The sequence below is a fragment of the Culex pipiens genome, chromosome 2, assembly GCF_016801865.2.
Source record: "Culex pipiens pallens isolate TS chromosome 2, TS_CPP_V2, whole genome shotgun sequence".
NCBI classification, from domain to species: domain Eukaryota; kingdom Metazoa; phylum Arthropoda; class Insecta; order Diptera; family Culicidae; genus Culex; species Culex pipiens.
Window position 1 is genome coordinate 129,277,322 of NC_068938.1, and position 15,674 is coordinate 129,292,995.

General features: G+C 33.5%; 1 protein-coding gene across 1 annotated transcript in view; it reads right to left on the reverse strand.

Moving 5' to 3' along the window:
- Positions 1-15,674, reverse strand: part of LOC120420861 (uncharacterized) — a 180,150-nt gene that overhangs the window by 10,281 nt on the left and 154,195 nt on the right. Inside the window, exon 10 of the mRNA XM_052706986.1 lies at positions 4,086-4,264. Within this exon, the coding sequence (XP_052562946.1) occupies positions 4,086-4,264 (179 nt within the window). The remainder of the gene's footprint in view (positions 1-4,085; positions 4,265-15,674) is intronic.

Sequence of the window (15,674 nt, forward strand, 5' to 3'; positions counted from 1 at the left end):
CAAATTTCCATCTCAGGCTGCAAATTATCTTTTTTCGCATGTTCAAAAATGAAAGGGGTCGTAAAAAAATGGACCCCTAAGGACAAATATTCACGCAAATCGAAGAATGGTCGGGGCAACTGCAGTGTGAGTTGGCGTAGAATGACCCACTTGTCCTTAATAAGCACTGTTAGGTTAGGCCGATGCAAATATTTAAAAAAGTTTTTGTCCCTCGGCCCTGGCCGAGGTCAAGGGGGGGGCAAAAAAATAAAAAAATATAAAAATTTAAATAACAAGCCATAGTCTTCACAATTAAATGATAAAAGTGTTTTAAAATGCATTTTACACTAGTTCAGTTGTTTTGCAATCATTAGTTTTCAAAAAATCTAAGATCTGACAAAAACAAAAATTTTATCGAAAAAAAAGATTTTGCATCGAAAAATGACAATTTTCGTCAATTTTCGCAAAAACCACTTTTTTCGAAAAATCATATCTCCGCGCCATTTCATCCGATTTTAGCTGTCTTAGACGCAAAAGAAAGGTGATGAGTTTGGCTATTTGGGAAAAATAGTAAGAAGTTCCAAAAATCTAGCTTAACTATTGAAAAAGTCGTATGAAAACTTAAAATGGCGTTTTGACCGTGTCTGGGCCAAAGAGCCTATGTCTGAAAATATTTTTATCGGATTCCTCGGAAAATTTCACATAACATATCAAAACATTGGCGATGTCGAACCGTACGTTTCCGAGATATGATTTTTTGAAAATAAAAACTGCGTTTTTTGACGCGCCGCGCGCCAAAACAGGGAAATGACGAAATCGGCAAAAAATCAACTTTTTCCACTAAAACTGCGATAACTTAAAAATTTAAGCGATACCTATACATGTCTGGGTATCAAAATTTTCGTAATTGAAAGACGCAACTTCCTTAAGCCAAAAAGTTACAACTTTGACCACTCTGGTACCGATTCCGAAAAATCTGCAGATTGTATGGGAAAAGTTACGTAAAATCAAATTTTGATCACAGGAGGCTGAATAAGCAAAAAAGTTAAAAACGTCAACAAACGAAAAAAAGGCAGAGCGAAGTTTGTCAGGTAAGGCTTGTAATGCATAAAAAAGAGCACCAATGCAGAAAATATTTTTGAAAAGCTGAGAAAATTTATTCCATTTTTCTTTTTAAGACTTGGTTGAAATGAAAGTATTGTGAATTTTTTTGCAAGTTTCAATAAAATAATTTCAAAATTTAAGAAAAATATTTAAAAATAACAACATAATATTATTCATAGTCATTGTAAAACGAACGAATAGTTTTCGAGACATCGTCAGTTGAAAATGATCGCTTATTAGGTGACATTGATAAAAAAAAACTCATATTTCACAATTTGTTAACTTCAAAATGATATATCTCAGACTCTAGCAATCCAATCTACTTTGCCTGAGAAGATAAAATGCCAAAAACTGAAAAAAAAAATGAAGGTGGTTGAGTGTGGAATATTTTTATATTGAGAATAATATCATTTAACGGAAATTTTAACATTCAAAGTGCCTATTACTTGAAAATGGAGCTCCTCATGAAAAATAACTTAAATTTTGTTACTTTATTTATTTTCCATTGCAAATCTGTGGTGCATTCAAAATTGGAGTTGAGAATTGGATATTTTATTTCAAATGATTTAAATGATTTAATTCAAATGATCTTTTTATTAATTATTTTAAAAAATGAATTGAAAAAAAAAATTGTTAGCGATTTTTTATTCGATTGTAAACAATGAATAGTTTCTTTTTAATATTTGCTGTTTTTAAATAAATAAAAGGTTATTTTTTCTTTTTACAATTTTTTAACATTTGGTCCACAAATCGAGAAGAGGCGTAAATCTTTTAAGAAAACAATTTTCATATACAGTCCAGACTCGAGTATCCAAAGCCTTTATCATCCGAAGTTTCGATTATCCGGAGTTCGATTATCCGAAGGTTTTTATGGGACTTCAGATAATCGAATAATGACAAAAAAAATCCTTTTATTATTATCATGCGTCTAACATCAAATTCGAATTCTGTGACCACATTTTAGTCAAATTTTAATCGTTGGCTGCCTTAAAAACTGCTAAATGCATTTTTTCATCACCGTCATTTTAGCCACCATCTTCATCATATTCTAAATCACTTTAGAGTAGATTATGGGTCAAACTTAAGCTCAAAAATTAAAAATTAGACAACGACAAACAAAAAAAACTGTGATTCGATTATCCGAAGTGAAATTTTTCCGAGGTCTTCGGATAATCAAGTCTGGACTGTACAGTCCAAACTCGATTATTCGAATTTTTGTTAGCACCTTCGGATATTGGAATCACGGACAAACATTTTATCGCATTTAACATCAAATTGGAGTTCTGAGGCCCCATATAAACCAATTACTTTTCTTATTACTTTTCCAATATATTTACACCACCATCTTGGATATAAAATTTTCAAAGCATTTTAAAGCAAATTGGGGTAATATTTGAGCAAAACGACCCAAAATATGGCAACAAAACAAATATTCGTGGATCGTTTATTCAAAGTGAGATTGTGCATATTTTTTTAGAAAATTAAAATTCAATTCTTAAATTTCGTTTTTTGAATTCGAAAATTCAATGGAAATAAACGTGCAATAAATTGAAATCATAAAACACATTTTCCTGCGTTTATGATCACTTTTTGGCAACTGTGAAGTAGTTTTAAAATATTAATCATTTTGATTTTTATTAAATTTGTTTATATATTTTATATACAAATTTGATTAAATTTTCCGATCTTTTTGAAAACAATATTTTGAAATTTTTTTGAATCAAGGCTAACATTTTTTTTTGCTTTTTTTTAAATGCCCCGCTTGAGAAGTTATAAATATTGCATTCGTCACTTGGTCAAGCTCAGAATTGAAATGTTAGTCTTGATACAAAAAAAAAAAATGAAAATATTGTTTTCGAATAGATCGATTTTTCATATTTTTGGAGTTTTTTTGTTGAAAAGGTCCAATAAACCAAATTTTCAGTTTTTGCTTTTTGGGTGTTTTTTAATACCCCTGACTCAAGGCGGTTACAAAAACACCCAGAAAGCAAAAACTGGAAATTTGGTTTATTTGACCTTTTAAAAAAAAACTCCAGATTTTATCATTTAAAATCGGACCATTAGTTGCTGAGATATCAACATTAGAAAATGGAGGGTTGTTTGGGTGAGACTTAGAAAACTCAAATTTTCCTGTTTTTTTTTCTTTAAGCCGATCCAATGTCTCTTAGACAATTTTCTAGCAAATTTTCTGAACTTTTCAAAAACAATATTTCAGAAATGTCACTATTTTTAAAAATTGTAAAACTGCAAATATTTCGCTGAAATCCAACTTTCGTTGGCTTTATTTTGAAAACGGGGCCCAAAATAAAAAAAACACTGTGTAAAGTATTTTTCGATTGCAAATTAAATTTTACATAAAAAAATTTGATCAAATGAATTTCATATACAAAATTTAGATTTTTTTCACAAATCACTATTTTTTCAAAAATTCATAGCTCAGTCGCAAAATTTTTGACCATGGCTCAAAAGTTGCGGGTTTTGGTACCCTAAAACATATCAAAAAGCTCGAAAATCAGAAAATACATATTTTGGGAAATTGAGTTTTTGTCATTAAAAAGTTAATTAAAAAATCGGCAATTTTTATTTACCTTTTTTTCTGGATATTCCTCAACAATATCAACTTTGTCGAAGACACTAAATTGATCAGAAAATTGATTCAAAGGTTACAGATTTTCAAATATTTACGTACCATTTTTGTAAGGAAAGCTGCCAAAATGGAAGGCCCCCACAAAGTTTTAGCCAAATCAAAAAAAATACAAAAAAATAAAAATGGTCCGAATCGGCCGATTTCGTAGAGAATTGCTCATGTGTATGTACTTAGAAATAAAAATCATGAAATTTCTCGAACCTTTTTTCTCAGAGAGAAGAACAAAATCAAATTTAAAGGCTTTAACTCTTGTTATCAAATAAAACAGAAATGACCCTTCGGGGGACCATTCACCTACCGCCTCCCGTAAACCAATTTCCATAAACGTTATCATTATTATATTGCTGTTACTCACAATGAATCCGTAGGCCAGCACATCGTCGCCGTACTTTTTGCCCGGGGTGTACACGAGATCGCCGTGGAGCCAGCGGGCCGCGTACGCCGGCGGATTGGCGCAAAACTCGACGGCCAGATGCAGCGGCGAGCCCGGAAAGGCCACCGGCGTTGTGTTCCGAGCAATCACCGTCGGTGCGCCTGAAAGTATGCCACAAAAGGAGAGAAAAAAAGAGAGTGAGTGGTAAAATAAGCAATTAAGCTGACATCCGGGGAAATTTGATGCTGTTTGCGTCCATTTTCATGATTGCTTGTTTTTGGCCGGGGCCAGGAGGAGTGAATTACTTTATCTTTTTGTTTGCCTTGTTTTTGTTTTGGGGACATTCGTGGAGATTTCCTCTGGCCACTAAATATGTAAGAGCAGGGTCATAAAGCATGCGAAAATAGCCACGGGGACCAAGTGACAAATTGAGAGGGGCCTTCAGAAGAGTACCAAGTAATGGGACATTTAATTTCTTGGCTACTTCCATATCAACAGAAGAGCAATTCTCAGGGATTTTGAAATTTCAATGGATCTTGATTTTTTGAAGAAATTTTAAAATAAATGGAAATACCTATGCTTATGCTTAAAAATTAAAAAAAAGGAAATGAATTTGGATTAACAACTGAGCTCTCAGAAGAACTTCAAAGAGTAAACGAAATTTCAAAAACATTTCTTTTCAAAATGTTTCTTGCGATTGACTGCATTTTTCGGTTTAGGCACTTCTCAGAATCGTTCGAAATCATGAAATGTCAAGTGTTGTTTTGCCAAACAAACATAATTTTTCCTGAGAAATGTGCCCAACATCCCTCGAGAAGCTTGATTTTATTAGTTTTCCACGAAGAGTGCTAGTAAACTGACCTACACAAAATGAGCCCAAATTGAGTCGGAAAGCACTCGAGGAGGAGAAGACTCTCATACTTGTTTGCCCAAGCTTTGAATTGCTTCATCGCCATGATCCATGTGTACGGTCATGGTGTGCGGTCCCTCGAGCGGTGAATTTGGGGAATTAGATGAAAATTCCCATTAAGGATTACTTTTTCGGCTTTTTCGACCGTATTGCTGGTGCTGCTGCACAAACAAATATTTGATTCTCCCCAGCTCCCTTGCCAAAGAGATGTGATGTATATGACTCGATTATCTACGGCTGTTGTTGTTTTGGCTGAAGTTGGAAATGTTTGCAAAACATGTTTTTGAATCCATCAACCAATTTGGGGATAATTGAAATTCATCGTGAATTTTGCCTTCGGTTAGTGGTTGAGGTTAAAGTGAAATTCAAATTCTATTTTTTTAAATGTAGTTTTTAAGAGTAGATTGTTATATAAAATTTTGTGTTCTCACCTAAACTAACTTTCGATCGCCTTCTTGGCACAATCCGTCATCAAAGCTAAGTATAGCTTCAATACCAACCTTCTCAGTACAAGAAAAAGTGCACACACGTCTGGTTTCGAAAGAGCTCCAACCCATCACTTTCCCCCCGTAACTCATCCAAAAGTCATATCCCAGTGCATGGAGACACGGCAGCTGAGATTTGCTCCAAGAAACCGGAAACGGAGGAGTAAAGACAAAATCGATTCGTGTTCAACTGCTGCGCGCCGCCCGCCCGGTGGGATTTGCCAGACATCTTTCGGTACAATCTTCCCACATCATCATCACCCCCACAATGCAATCCCCTTCATGAAGGAGCAGTGGGAATGGGTATGAAAACGTTTGCATTTCGGCATTCGAAAATAAGCTTACTGAACTGTGTTTGGGCACAGTTGAAAAGATTTCAAAGATTCAATGATTCAAAGATTCAAAGATTCAAAGATTCAAAGATTCAAAGATTCAAAAATTCAAAGATTCAAAGATTCAAAGATTCAAAGATTCAAAGATTCAAAGATTCAAAGATTCAAAGATTCAAAGATTCAAAGATTCAAAGATTCAAAGATTCAAAGATTCAAAGATTCAAAGATTCAAAGATTCAAAGATTCAAAGATTCAAAGATTCAAAGATTCAAAGATTCAAAGATTCAAAGATTCAAAGATTCAAAGATTCAAAGATTCAAAGATTCAAAGATTCAAAGATTCAAAGATTCAAAGATTCAAAGATTCAAAGATTCAAAGATTCAAAGATTCAAAGATTCAAAGATTCAAAGATTCAAAGATTCAAAGATTCAAAGATTCAAAGATTCAAAGATTCAAAGATTCAAAGATTCAAAGATTCAAAGATTCAAAGATTCAAAGATTCAAAGATTCAAAGATTCAAAGATTCAAAGATTCAAAGATTCAAAGATTCAAAGATTCAAAGATTCAAAGATTCAAAGATTCAAAGATTCAAAGATTCAAAGATTCAAAGATTCAAAGATTCAAAGATTCAAAGATTCAAAGATTCAAAGATTCAAAGATTCAAAGATTCAAAGATTCAAAGATTCAAAGATTCAAAGATTCAAAGATTCAAAGATTCAAAGATTCAAAGATTCAAAGATTCAAAGATTCAAAGATTCAAAGATTCAAAGATTCAAAGATTCAAAGATTCAAAGATTCAAAGATTCAAAGATTCAAAGATTCAAAGATTCAAAGATTCAAAGATTCAAAGATTCAAAGATTCAAAGATTCAAAGATTCAAAGATTCAAAGATTCAAAGATTCAAAGATTCAAAGATTCAAAGATTCAAAGATTCAAAGATTCAAAGATTCAAAGATTCAAAGATTCAAAGATTCAAAGATTCAAAGATTCAAAGATTCAAAGATTCAAAGATTCAAAGATTCAAAGATTTAAAGATTTAAAGATTCAAAGATTCAAAGATTCAAAGATTCAAAGATTCAAAGATTCAAAGATTCAAAGATTCAAAGATTCAAAGATACAAAGATTCAAAGATTCAAAGATTCAAAGATTCAAAGATTCAAAGATTCAAAGATTCAAAGATTCAAAGATTCAAAGATTCAAAGATTCAAAGATTCAAAGATTCAAAGATTCAAAGATTCAAAGATTCAAAGATTCAAAGATTCAAAGATTCAAAGATTCAAAGATTCAAAGATTCAAAGATTCAAAGATTCAAAGATTCAAAGATTCAAAGATTCAAAGATTCAAAGATTCAAAGATTCAAAGATTCAAAGATTCAAAGATTCAAAGATTCAAAGATTCAAAGATTCAAAGATTCAAAGATTCAAAGATTCAAAGATTCAAAGATTCAAAGATTCAAAGATTCAAAGATTCAAAGATTCAAAGATTCAAAGATTCAAAGATTCAAAGATTCAAAGATTCAAAGATTCAAAGATTCAAAGATTCAAAGATTCAAAGATTCAAAGATTCAAAGATTCAAAGATTCAAAGATTCAAAGATTCAAAGATTCAAAGATTCAAAGATTCAAAGATTCAAAGATTCAAAGATTCAAAGATTCAAAGATTCAAAGATTCAAAGATTCAAAGATTCAAAGATTCAAAGATTCAAAGATTCAAAGATTCAAAGATTCAAAGATTCAAAGATTCAAAGATTCAAAGATTCAAAGATTCAAAGATTCAAAGATTCAAAGATTCAAAGATTCAAAGATTCAAAGATTCAAAGATTCAAAGATTCAAAGATTCAAAGATTCAAAGATTCAAAGATTCAAAGATTCAAAGATTCAAAGATTCAAAGATTCAAAGATTCAAAGATTCAAAGATTCAAAGATTCAAAGATTCAAAGATTCAAAGATTCAAAGATTCAAAGATTCAAAGATTCAAAGATTCAAAGATTCAAAGATTCAAAGATTCAAAGATTCAAAGATTCAAAGATTCAAAGATTCAAAGATTCAAAGATTCAAAGATTCAAAGATTCAAAGATTCAAAGATTCAAAGATTCAAAGATTCAAAGATTCAAAGATTCAAAGATTCAAAGATTCAAAGATTCAAAGATTCAAAGATTCAAAGATTCGAAGATTCAAAGATTCAAAGATTCAAAGATTCAAAGATTCAAAGATTCAAAGATTCAAAGATTCAAAGATTCAAAGATTCAAAGATTCAAAGATTCAAAGATTCAAAGATTCAAAGATTCAAAGATTCAAAGATTCAAAGATTCAAAGATTCAAAGATTCAAAGATTCAAAGATTCAAAGATTCAAAGATTCAAAGATTCAAAGATTCAAAGATTCAAAGATTCAAAGATTCAAAGATTCAAAGATTCAAAGATTCAAAGATTCAAAGATTCAAAGATTTAAAGATTTAAAGATTTAAAGATTCAAAGATTCAAAGATTCAAAGATTCAAAGATTCAAAGATTCGAAGATTCAAAGATTCAAAGATTCAAAGATTCAAAGATTCAAAGATTCAAAGATTCAAAGATTCAAAGATTCAAAGATTCAAAGATTCAAAGATTCAAAGATTCAAAGATTCAAAGATTCAAAGATTCAAAGATTCAAAGATTCAAAGATTCAAAGATTCAAAGATTCAAAGATTCAAAGATTCAAAGATTCAAAGATTCAAAGATTCAAAGATTCAAAGATTCAAAGATTCAAAGATTCAAAGATTCAAAGATTCAAAGATTTAAAGATTTAAAGATTTATTCAATTCAATTCAATTCAGTTTTTATTTGGTAAATAATCATTTCACAATTTTCTTTGCAATTAAACCTAATAGAGATTTGGAGGTCCTTTCAGCTATGTGTTGATAAATTTGTCTTTCGACATAATTGGTTATTCTAAAGGCTAATCACAAGTAGGAAAAAGTTCAAGAAAAAAAACCTACAAAATTGCTATAGAAAGGGGATAGTTAGAGGAAAACTTAAAGCTAGATCACAGAATGATTTTGTCTGTTGACGCCGAAGAGCAGCGCTGCACGAGGCAGCTTATCCGTTGTATACGTATTTGATCATTAGCTCTCCCAGAGCCATGAACTGTTCTGCCTTGTTCCGGCAGGCACGAAAACGAGTTAACATTTCCCCCGCGAGGGCGAAAAACTCTGGCAGAGTGAATAGGTCATCTCCGGACACAGCTGCTTGTTCCGGAACTGTACCGCTCGCCGCGGTCACGCTTGCGTAGGAACCTCCCCAGCCGGGAGGAATCGCTAGAGTAATCCGATCTGCCGCGCCTTGTCCAGCTACAGGAACGGTTGGGGTTAATCTTGGAGGCGGCCGGGTTGCTGGAAGCTTCTTTTTCTTCTTGGCCTGCTCCTCGAGATATGCTTTACGCGCGGCACAGCCACGGAAGTTCGCTGTATGGTTGCCATCGCAGTTCGCGCACTTGACACGCGACCGGTGCTGCTGAGCGTCGCTTTCACTCAGCCTCGCTTTCTGGGGAAGTTTGCACTTCTCCGTGAAATGCATTTCACCGCACTTAACACAGCGCGGCGGGAGGTTGCAATTTCTCGAGCCGTGGCCGAATTTTTGGCAACGGTGGCATTGGGCTGCGTCTGTCGAATTCTTTGAAAAATACCTCCAAGTCACCCAGAAACCGTCCAACGTTTTTTTCCGTCGGAGATCCTGGAGCTTGACGGTACCACGATCGAAATAGAGTAGGTACAGCACGTGAGTACCCGTGACCGTAGTCGTTCTTGAGAGCACCTTGATGTCCCGGGGGTGAACGTTTACGTCGGCAAGGTGCCCAGCCAGGTCCTCCACTGGCCGGTCCGTGTACCCTTGCAGGACTATTTTAACCGGCACCGTTTCAGCCGGATCGAATGTGAAGTTTTTCACGTTGTGTGTTTTGAGGACCATCAACACTTTATCGTAATTCGCTCTTAACAACGTGATCACTTGCACATTCTTCTTACCGATCTTCAAACAGTAGGTTTGACCCTCCAGTAGCTCGTCCACATGATCGGCTAGTGTGTCGACGACAAATATCGGCGGAGGTCTTCTTTCCTTCGCCGCAGTTTTGCTGGTTTCTGCTTTCTTCGACCCGCGTGCAGGGTCGTCGTCGTCGTCGCTACTGCTGGTGCTGCAGTCGTCTTCATTGTCCTCATCGTCACCACTCAGCGGCTCGAACTCGTTGCGTGTGGGGACGGGGGTGACGGAGGGGACGCCAGAGGCCTACCGGCCTACCTTAGCTGTCTTCACACGTAGCTGGTACGGGCTGCGATAGTGTGGATGCAGCTTTGTTTTGTCAATGCCTTCCAACGCGGTCGCCGCGGTGGAAGGCTTGATTTGACTATTGGCCGGATTGTTTTTAGTAATCCGGCCAGGAGACGGGTTCCGCGAGGTCCCCGGTGGTGCACTCGAGTTGCCATGCCTAGCGCCACGCTTGGGCATCTCCGGGCGGCAAGTTCGCGATTAAACACTTCACCCGCGGCGTGAAAAAATCGAAAAATCAACGGAGCACTAAAATTGTGTTGTGGCTGGCTCCAACGTAGGTAGCCCGATGATTTAAAGATTTAAAGATTCAAAAATTCAAAGATTCAAAGATTCAAAGATTTGAAGATTTGAAGATTTGAAGATTTGAAGATTTGAAGATTTGAAGATTTGAAGATTTGAAGATTTGAAGATTTGAAGATTTGAAGATTTGAAGATTTGAAGATTTGAAGATTTGAAGATTTGAAGATTTGAAGATTTAAAGATTTGAAGATTTGAAGATTTGAAGATTTGAAGATTTGGAGATTTGAAGATTTGAAGATGTGAAGATTTGAAGATTTGAAGATTTGAAGATTTGAAGATTTGAAGATTTGAAGATTTGAAGATTTGAAGATTTGAAGATTTGAAGATTTGAAGATTTGAAGATTTGAAGATTTGAAGATTTGAAGATTTGAAGATTTGAAGATTTGAAGATTTGAAGATTTGAAGATTTGAAGATTTGAAGATTTGAAGATTTGAAGACTTGAAGATTTGAAGATTTGAAGATTTGAAAAAAAAACCAAATTCTTGAGATTTTTAGGTTTTTAAATTTTTGTAATTTGTGAGATATATGAGATTTTTTTAGATTATTATAATTTTGGGTATTTGTGATTTTTGTGATTGTTGCAATTTTTATTTTTTGTGATTGTTGCAATTTTTATTTATTTGTGATTTTTGTTATTTTTGTGATTTTTGAGATATTTGTGATTTTTATGATTTAAGTGATTTTTTGCAATTTTCACATATTTTGTAATTTTTGTGTTTTTTTTTGTGATTTAAGTGATATTTTGCAATTTTCACATATTTTGTAATTTTTGTGTTTTTTTTTGTGATTTTTGTGAATTTTTAAGATTTTTTGTGTTTTTTTGAGACTTTGGTGTTTTTTTGTGATTTTTTTGATTTTTGTGCTTTTTGTGATTTTTGTGATTTTTGTGATTTTTGTGATTTTTATGATTTTTGTGATTTTTGTGATTTTTGTGATTTTTTGTGATTTTTGTGATTTTTATGATTTTTGTGATTTTTGTGATTTTTGTGATTTTTGTGATTTTTGTGATTTTTGTGATTTTTGTGATATTTGTGATTTTTTTGATTTTTGTGATTTTTGTGATTTTTGTGATTTTTGTGATTTTTGTGATTTTTGTGATTTTTGTGAGTTTTGTGATTTTTGTGATTTTTGAGATGTTTGTGATTTTTATGATTTTTGTGATTTATGTGATTTTTGTTATTTTTGTGATTTTTGTGATTTTTGTGTGATATTTTATATATAGATCAAAAATCGCAGAAGGAGCTAAATCAGCTATTAAGAGCAAAAATAACTAAATAGAGCAAGAAAGAGCAAATAAGATCTAAAAATATCGCACTTTAATGGATCAATATAAAATATAAAACTTATCAAATACCCAAGCTAAATAAAGATAAAAAAAAAAAATCAAAAGAGCAAACAGATCAATAAATGCGCACAAACCGAATATACAGTGTTAAAGGCACAAAAGCCTCAAAAATGATCACAAAAGCACATAAAACCGCAAAAACCAAGGCCAGAAAGCTCAAACAGAGCATTAAGATCTATATCAAATCTGTCGCCTAATGAGCCTAATAGAAATATAAGTGCATAGTGCAAAAAGGCGCTAAAAAATAAGCCATTGCTCTACAAGATGCAAAAGCGCAAAATAACACAAAACGCACAAAACCCTAGTAGCTGCCTACAACGCCAATAAAATACCAATAACAGCGCAATAAAAGCGCTTACACCAATTTACGCCCTAAACCGCGCAAACTGCTCAATTTACGCGTCAAAACGCGCACCAATCAAAAAAACCCATTAAGCACTATATACACCAATAAATCACAATAAGCGCTAAAATACGCACCCTGACGCAACTGGCGCTATGTTGTAAAGAAGATTAATGAAGTTTAGATATGTAAATGAAAGATAATAAGATAATAAGTAGTAAAAGATGAAAAGATATGTTAAAGATGATAAAATATGAAAAGTTGAATAAGATATGTAATGTAAGAAATGAAGATAATGTAGTTAAAGTAGAAATAGAAGAAATAAAAGTTCAGAATAAATAGTAAGAAAAGAAAGTAATAAAAATAAGAATATTGAAGAAAGAAGAAATAGTAGTTAAGAAGTTAATATAGAAGATAAAGTATAAGTTAAGATGTAAAAGATAGATAAGTAAGAAAAGAAGATTAAGAATAGGTATTAAGTAGATAAGAATAAAAGAATAAAAGTAAGAAAAGTTGAAAAGTAGAATTAGGTTTGGAATGATAGAAAATGATAAGTATTACAGTAAGTTAAGTAGTTAAAGTTGAAAAAGATTGTATATTTTGTCTTCTTTTGTCTACTTCTGTGGTTTTTAGTGGTTTCTTTTAATTCATTGCGATTTTGTTGGGTTTAGAGATTCGTCATAAGAAATTCTTGTCTTCTTTTTGTAACTGTGTCACAAACTTCCAAAGCAACACATCGTACACGTCTGGCGTTCCCCACCAACATCACCAGGGGAGAAAGCAAAACATCAGGAGACGCATAAAATATTCTTCCCCATCGTCATCCTCACCTCACCGGAGGGACTTGTTCTACCTGGGCATAAATTCGATTTGAACCGACAAAGCCAGCTGCCTGGTGAGGAATTTTCCATCTTTTGCAGAGCGAGTACTTGCTTCGGTACTTTGCTGCCGATTTTCCCCCCAGGTGAAACGATGCCATTTCCGTGTGTGTGTGCAGGAAAATTCATCGAGGGACGAACGAAGATGGAGAAGGGGTTTGAGCCGTGGGTTGAAAATACACGTGCTGAGCTGGAAGTTCGGTGTAAACAGGTAAGGTTCGCCAACCTTAGACTGTGAAAATTGTGGAAAAACGAGAAACGAGGGGATTCTTCTGCCTTCAGGGTATAATCGGAACTTAATTATCGATAAAAGCGAGGCGAAAATGGATTGGAAGCGTTTTTTTCGTTTACTTTTTTGCGACGCCGGCGTCGAGGACGTCATTGTTGCGGGCACGTATCGTAAATTACTCAAATTAAATCATGGAAATATGAAGTGAAGCTCGTTTCGCCTCATTACATGTGCGAAATGAGGAAAGTGGTTTCAATCGAGGGGGGCTCTTAAAGAAGTTTAAAGGCATTTAGCTTGAAAATGTGAGGAAAATATAGTTAAGGATCCACTTCAAGTTGAAATTTATGATGAAGTGAGCCCTTAAAAAAATATACTATTTACGAACCCCCAAGTAGTTCCACGAAAACCGATGAAATCCATTGTAAGCACACCTCAACTCGTAGCAAAAGTGCGCTCGTTAAAATGCTTCAATTACCCGACAGTGCGCGATTTTCCACCACGATTAAACTCACTGTGGGTGGTTGGAAAAGCGGACGCTTTTCATTGCTACCCACCGGATTAGTGAAAATACCCTCCAGAACTTTAGACTCCCAGACTCAGACTGGTGGTGCTGCTGCTCGTTAGTGGATTGTCGGTGAAAAACTGAAAACAATCGCTGGGGTTTTTTTTCGCGGAAACATCGGACAAAACTCGGTAAGGAACTATTGCACACCAGTTGCAGAGAGAGAGAGAGGGCTGCAGGAAAAAAAAGAAAACTATTGGAAAGCTCCGCTGGGTGCCACAAACTCCGCATGCGAAACTCTCGCAGCCGTAGAAATGTTTGGCGGGTCGTTATCTAAAACTAACAGCGCGGTGAGGTTTATGGATGAAATGCTGCACTGCAATGTTACCTCTGAGAAGAGCTTTGAACCTAAGCCAATCAAGGGATTGCAGCGGTGTTACTTTTTTTCTTGGAACTGGCATATTTTTCAAAATTTAAATTTATCTCAAACTATATCGGAAGAGTTGAAAAAGCAAAATAATAAGAAATACTCAAAAACTGCACAGATTATTACTGAAATAGTTAAATTCTATCTAATTCAGTGTAAGATTAACATTTTTAGAAAATAAATGTTATACTGAAAAATAAAAGCAAAAAAAAAGCAAAAGCATTCTAGATGCAAATCAAAATTGCAATCAAAAATGACTTCACAATTTTTTGATAAAGTGCACTGTTTTCAAGATAAATGCATTTTAAGGTGAAATTTTTTAAAAATTGTTCAAATTTTTACAATTTTAAAATATTATGTTAAGGATAAGCACCCTTGCAAAAAATATTTTCGATAAGCTCAATTTCCTACATTTTTAACACTTTGTTTTTGCTGGTCAGACTGCTGGCTGCTGAAATACAGCCTATGAAAGTTTAAATTTGTTGGAAAATGGGGTTTCTCAGTGTCATCTAATTAACCCACATTTTTCAACTTGCAATTTGTCGACAATTGTTGGGTAAAAAACTAGATTTTTCTGTTCTTTTCTATACAAATTTTGAAATTTTAGAATAAATCAGTTTACCTTTTAAAAGGGCTGAATTTTTTTTTATATTTTCAAATGCTGGTCAAAATTTTTAGGCTATGAAATGAGAAAATTGAAAAAAGATATCGTGAGCTGAAAATGAGGGCTGTTTAGCGGCTCCATACAATTTTGGCAGCTGTCCATACAAAAATGATCGGTTAATATTCGAAAATCTGTAATTTTTGAAGAGATTTTCTGATCGTTTTGGTGAATTCGGCAAAATTGTAGGTATTGATGAGGACTATTCAAAAAATAGGTACACGGAAAAAAATGTTTTGCCTGAAAATTAACTTTTTGTTCACAGAAAACAATTTTCCAAAATCCGTATGCTCATTTTTTTTAATTCTCAGATATGGTTTAGGGGAAAAACGCATCTTTCGAGCCAAACAGATGTTTTGACAAAAAACTTGCTGCCGAGTTATATTTTTTTGAAAAAAAAAATCGAAATTTAAGTCAATTTTTTTATTTCAGTTTTCAATGTCTGATTTCACTAACATTTCAAATGGGCCAAACATTCAAATTTACCCCCATTTGAAAGTCATGATTCAAAAATTTAAAAAAACAATCGAAGAGATCATAAAATTTCACAAAAATGTTTCATTTTTCAACATTGGGCCAATAGTTGCTAAGATGTTGGCATTAGAAAATGTGGGAATGTTAGGATAATACTAAAAAAAGTTTTTTTTAAACTTCAATTTTCATGACTCTTTTTGTTGGTTTTATTTCAGCAACCAGAGGTCCAATCTTCAATGTCTCTTAGGCAATTTTTTTTGGAAATTTCTTGAACTTTTCGAAAAAAATATTTTCGGGGATGGACAATCACCCCTTTAAAAAAAAAAACTGAAAACGGGGTGTTTTTTAAACTGGCATTTTTCTTCAATATTTCTCTATGGCTCAAAA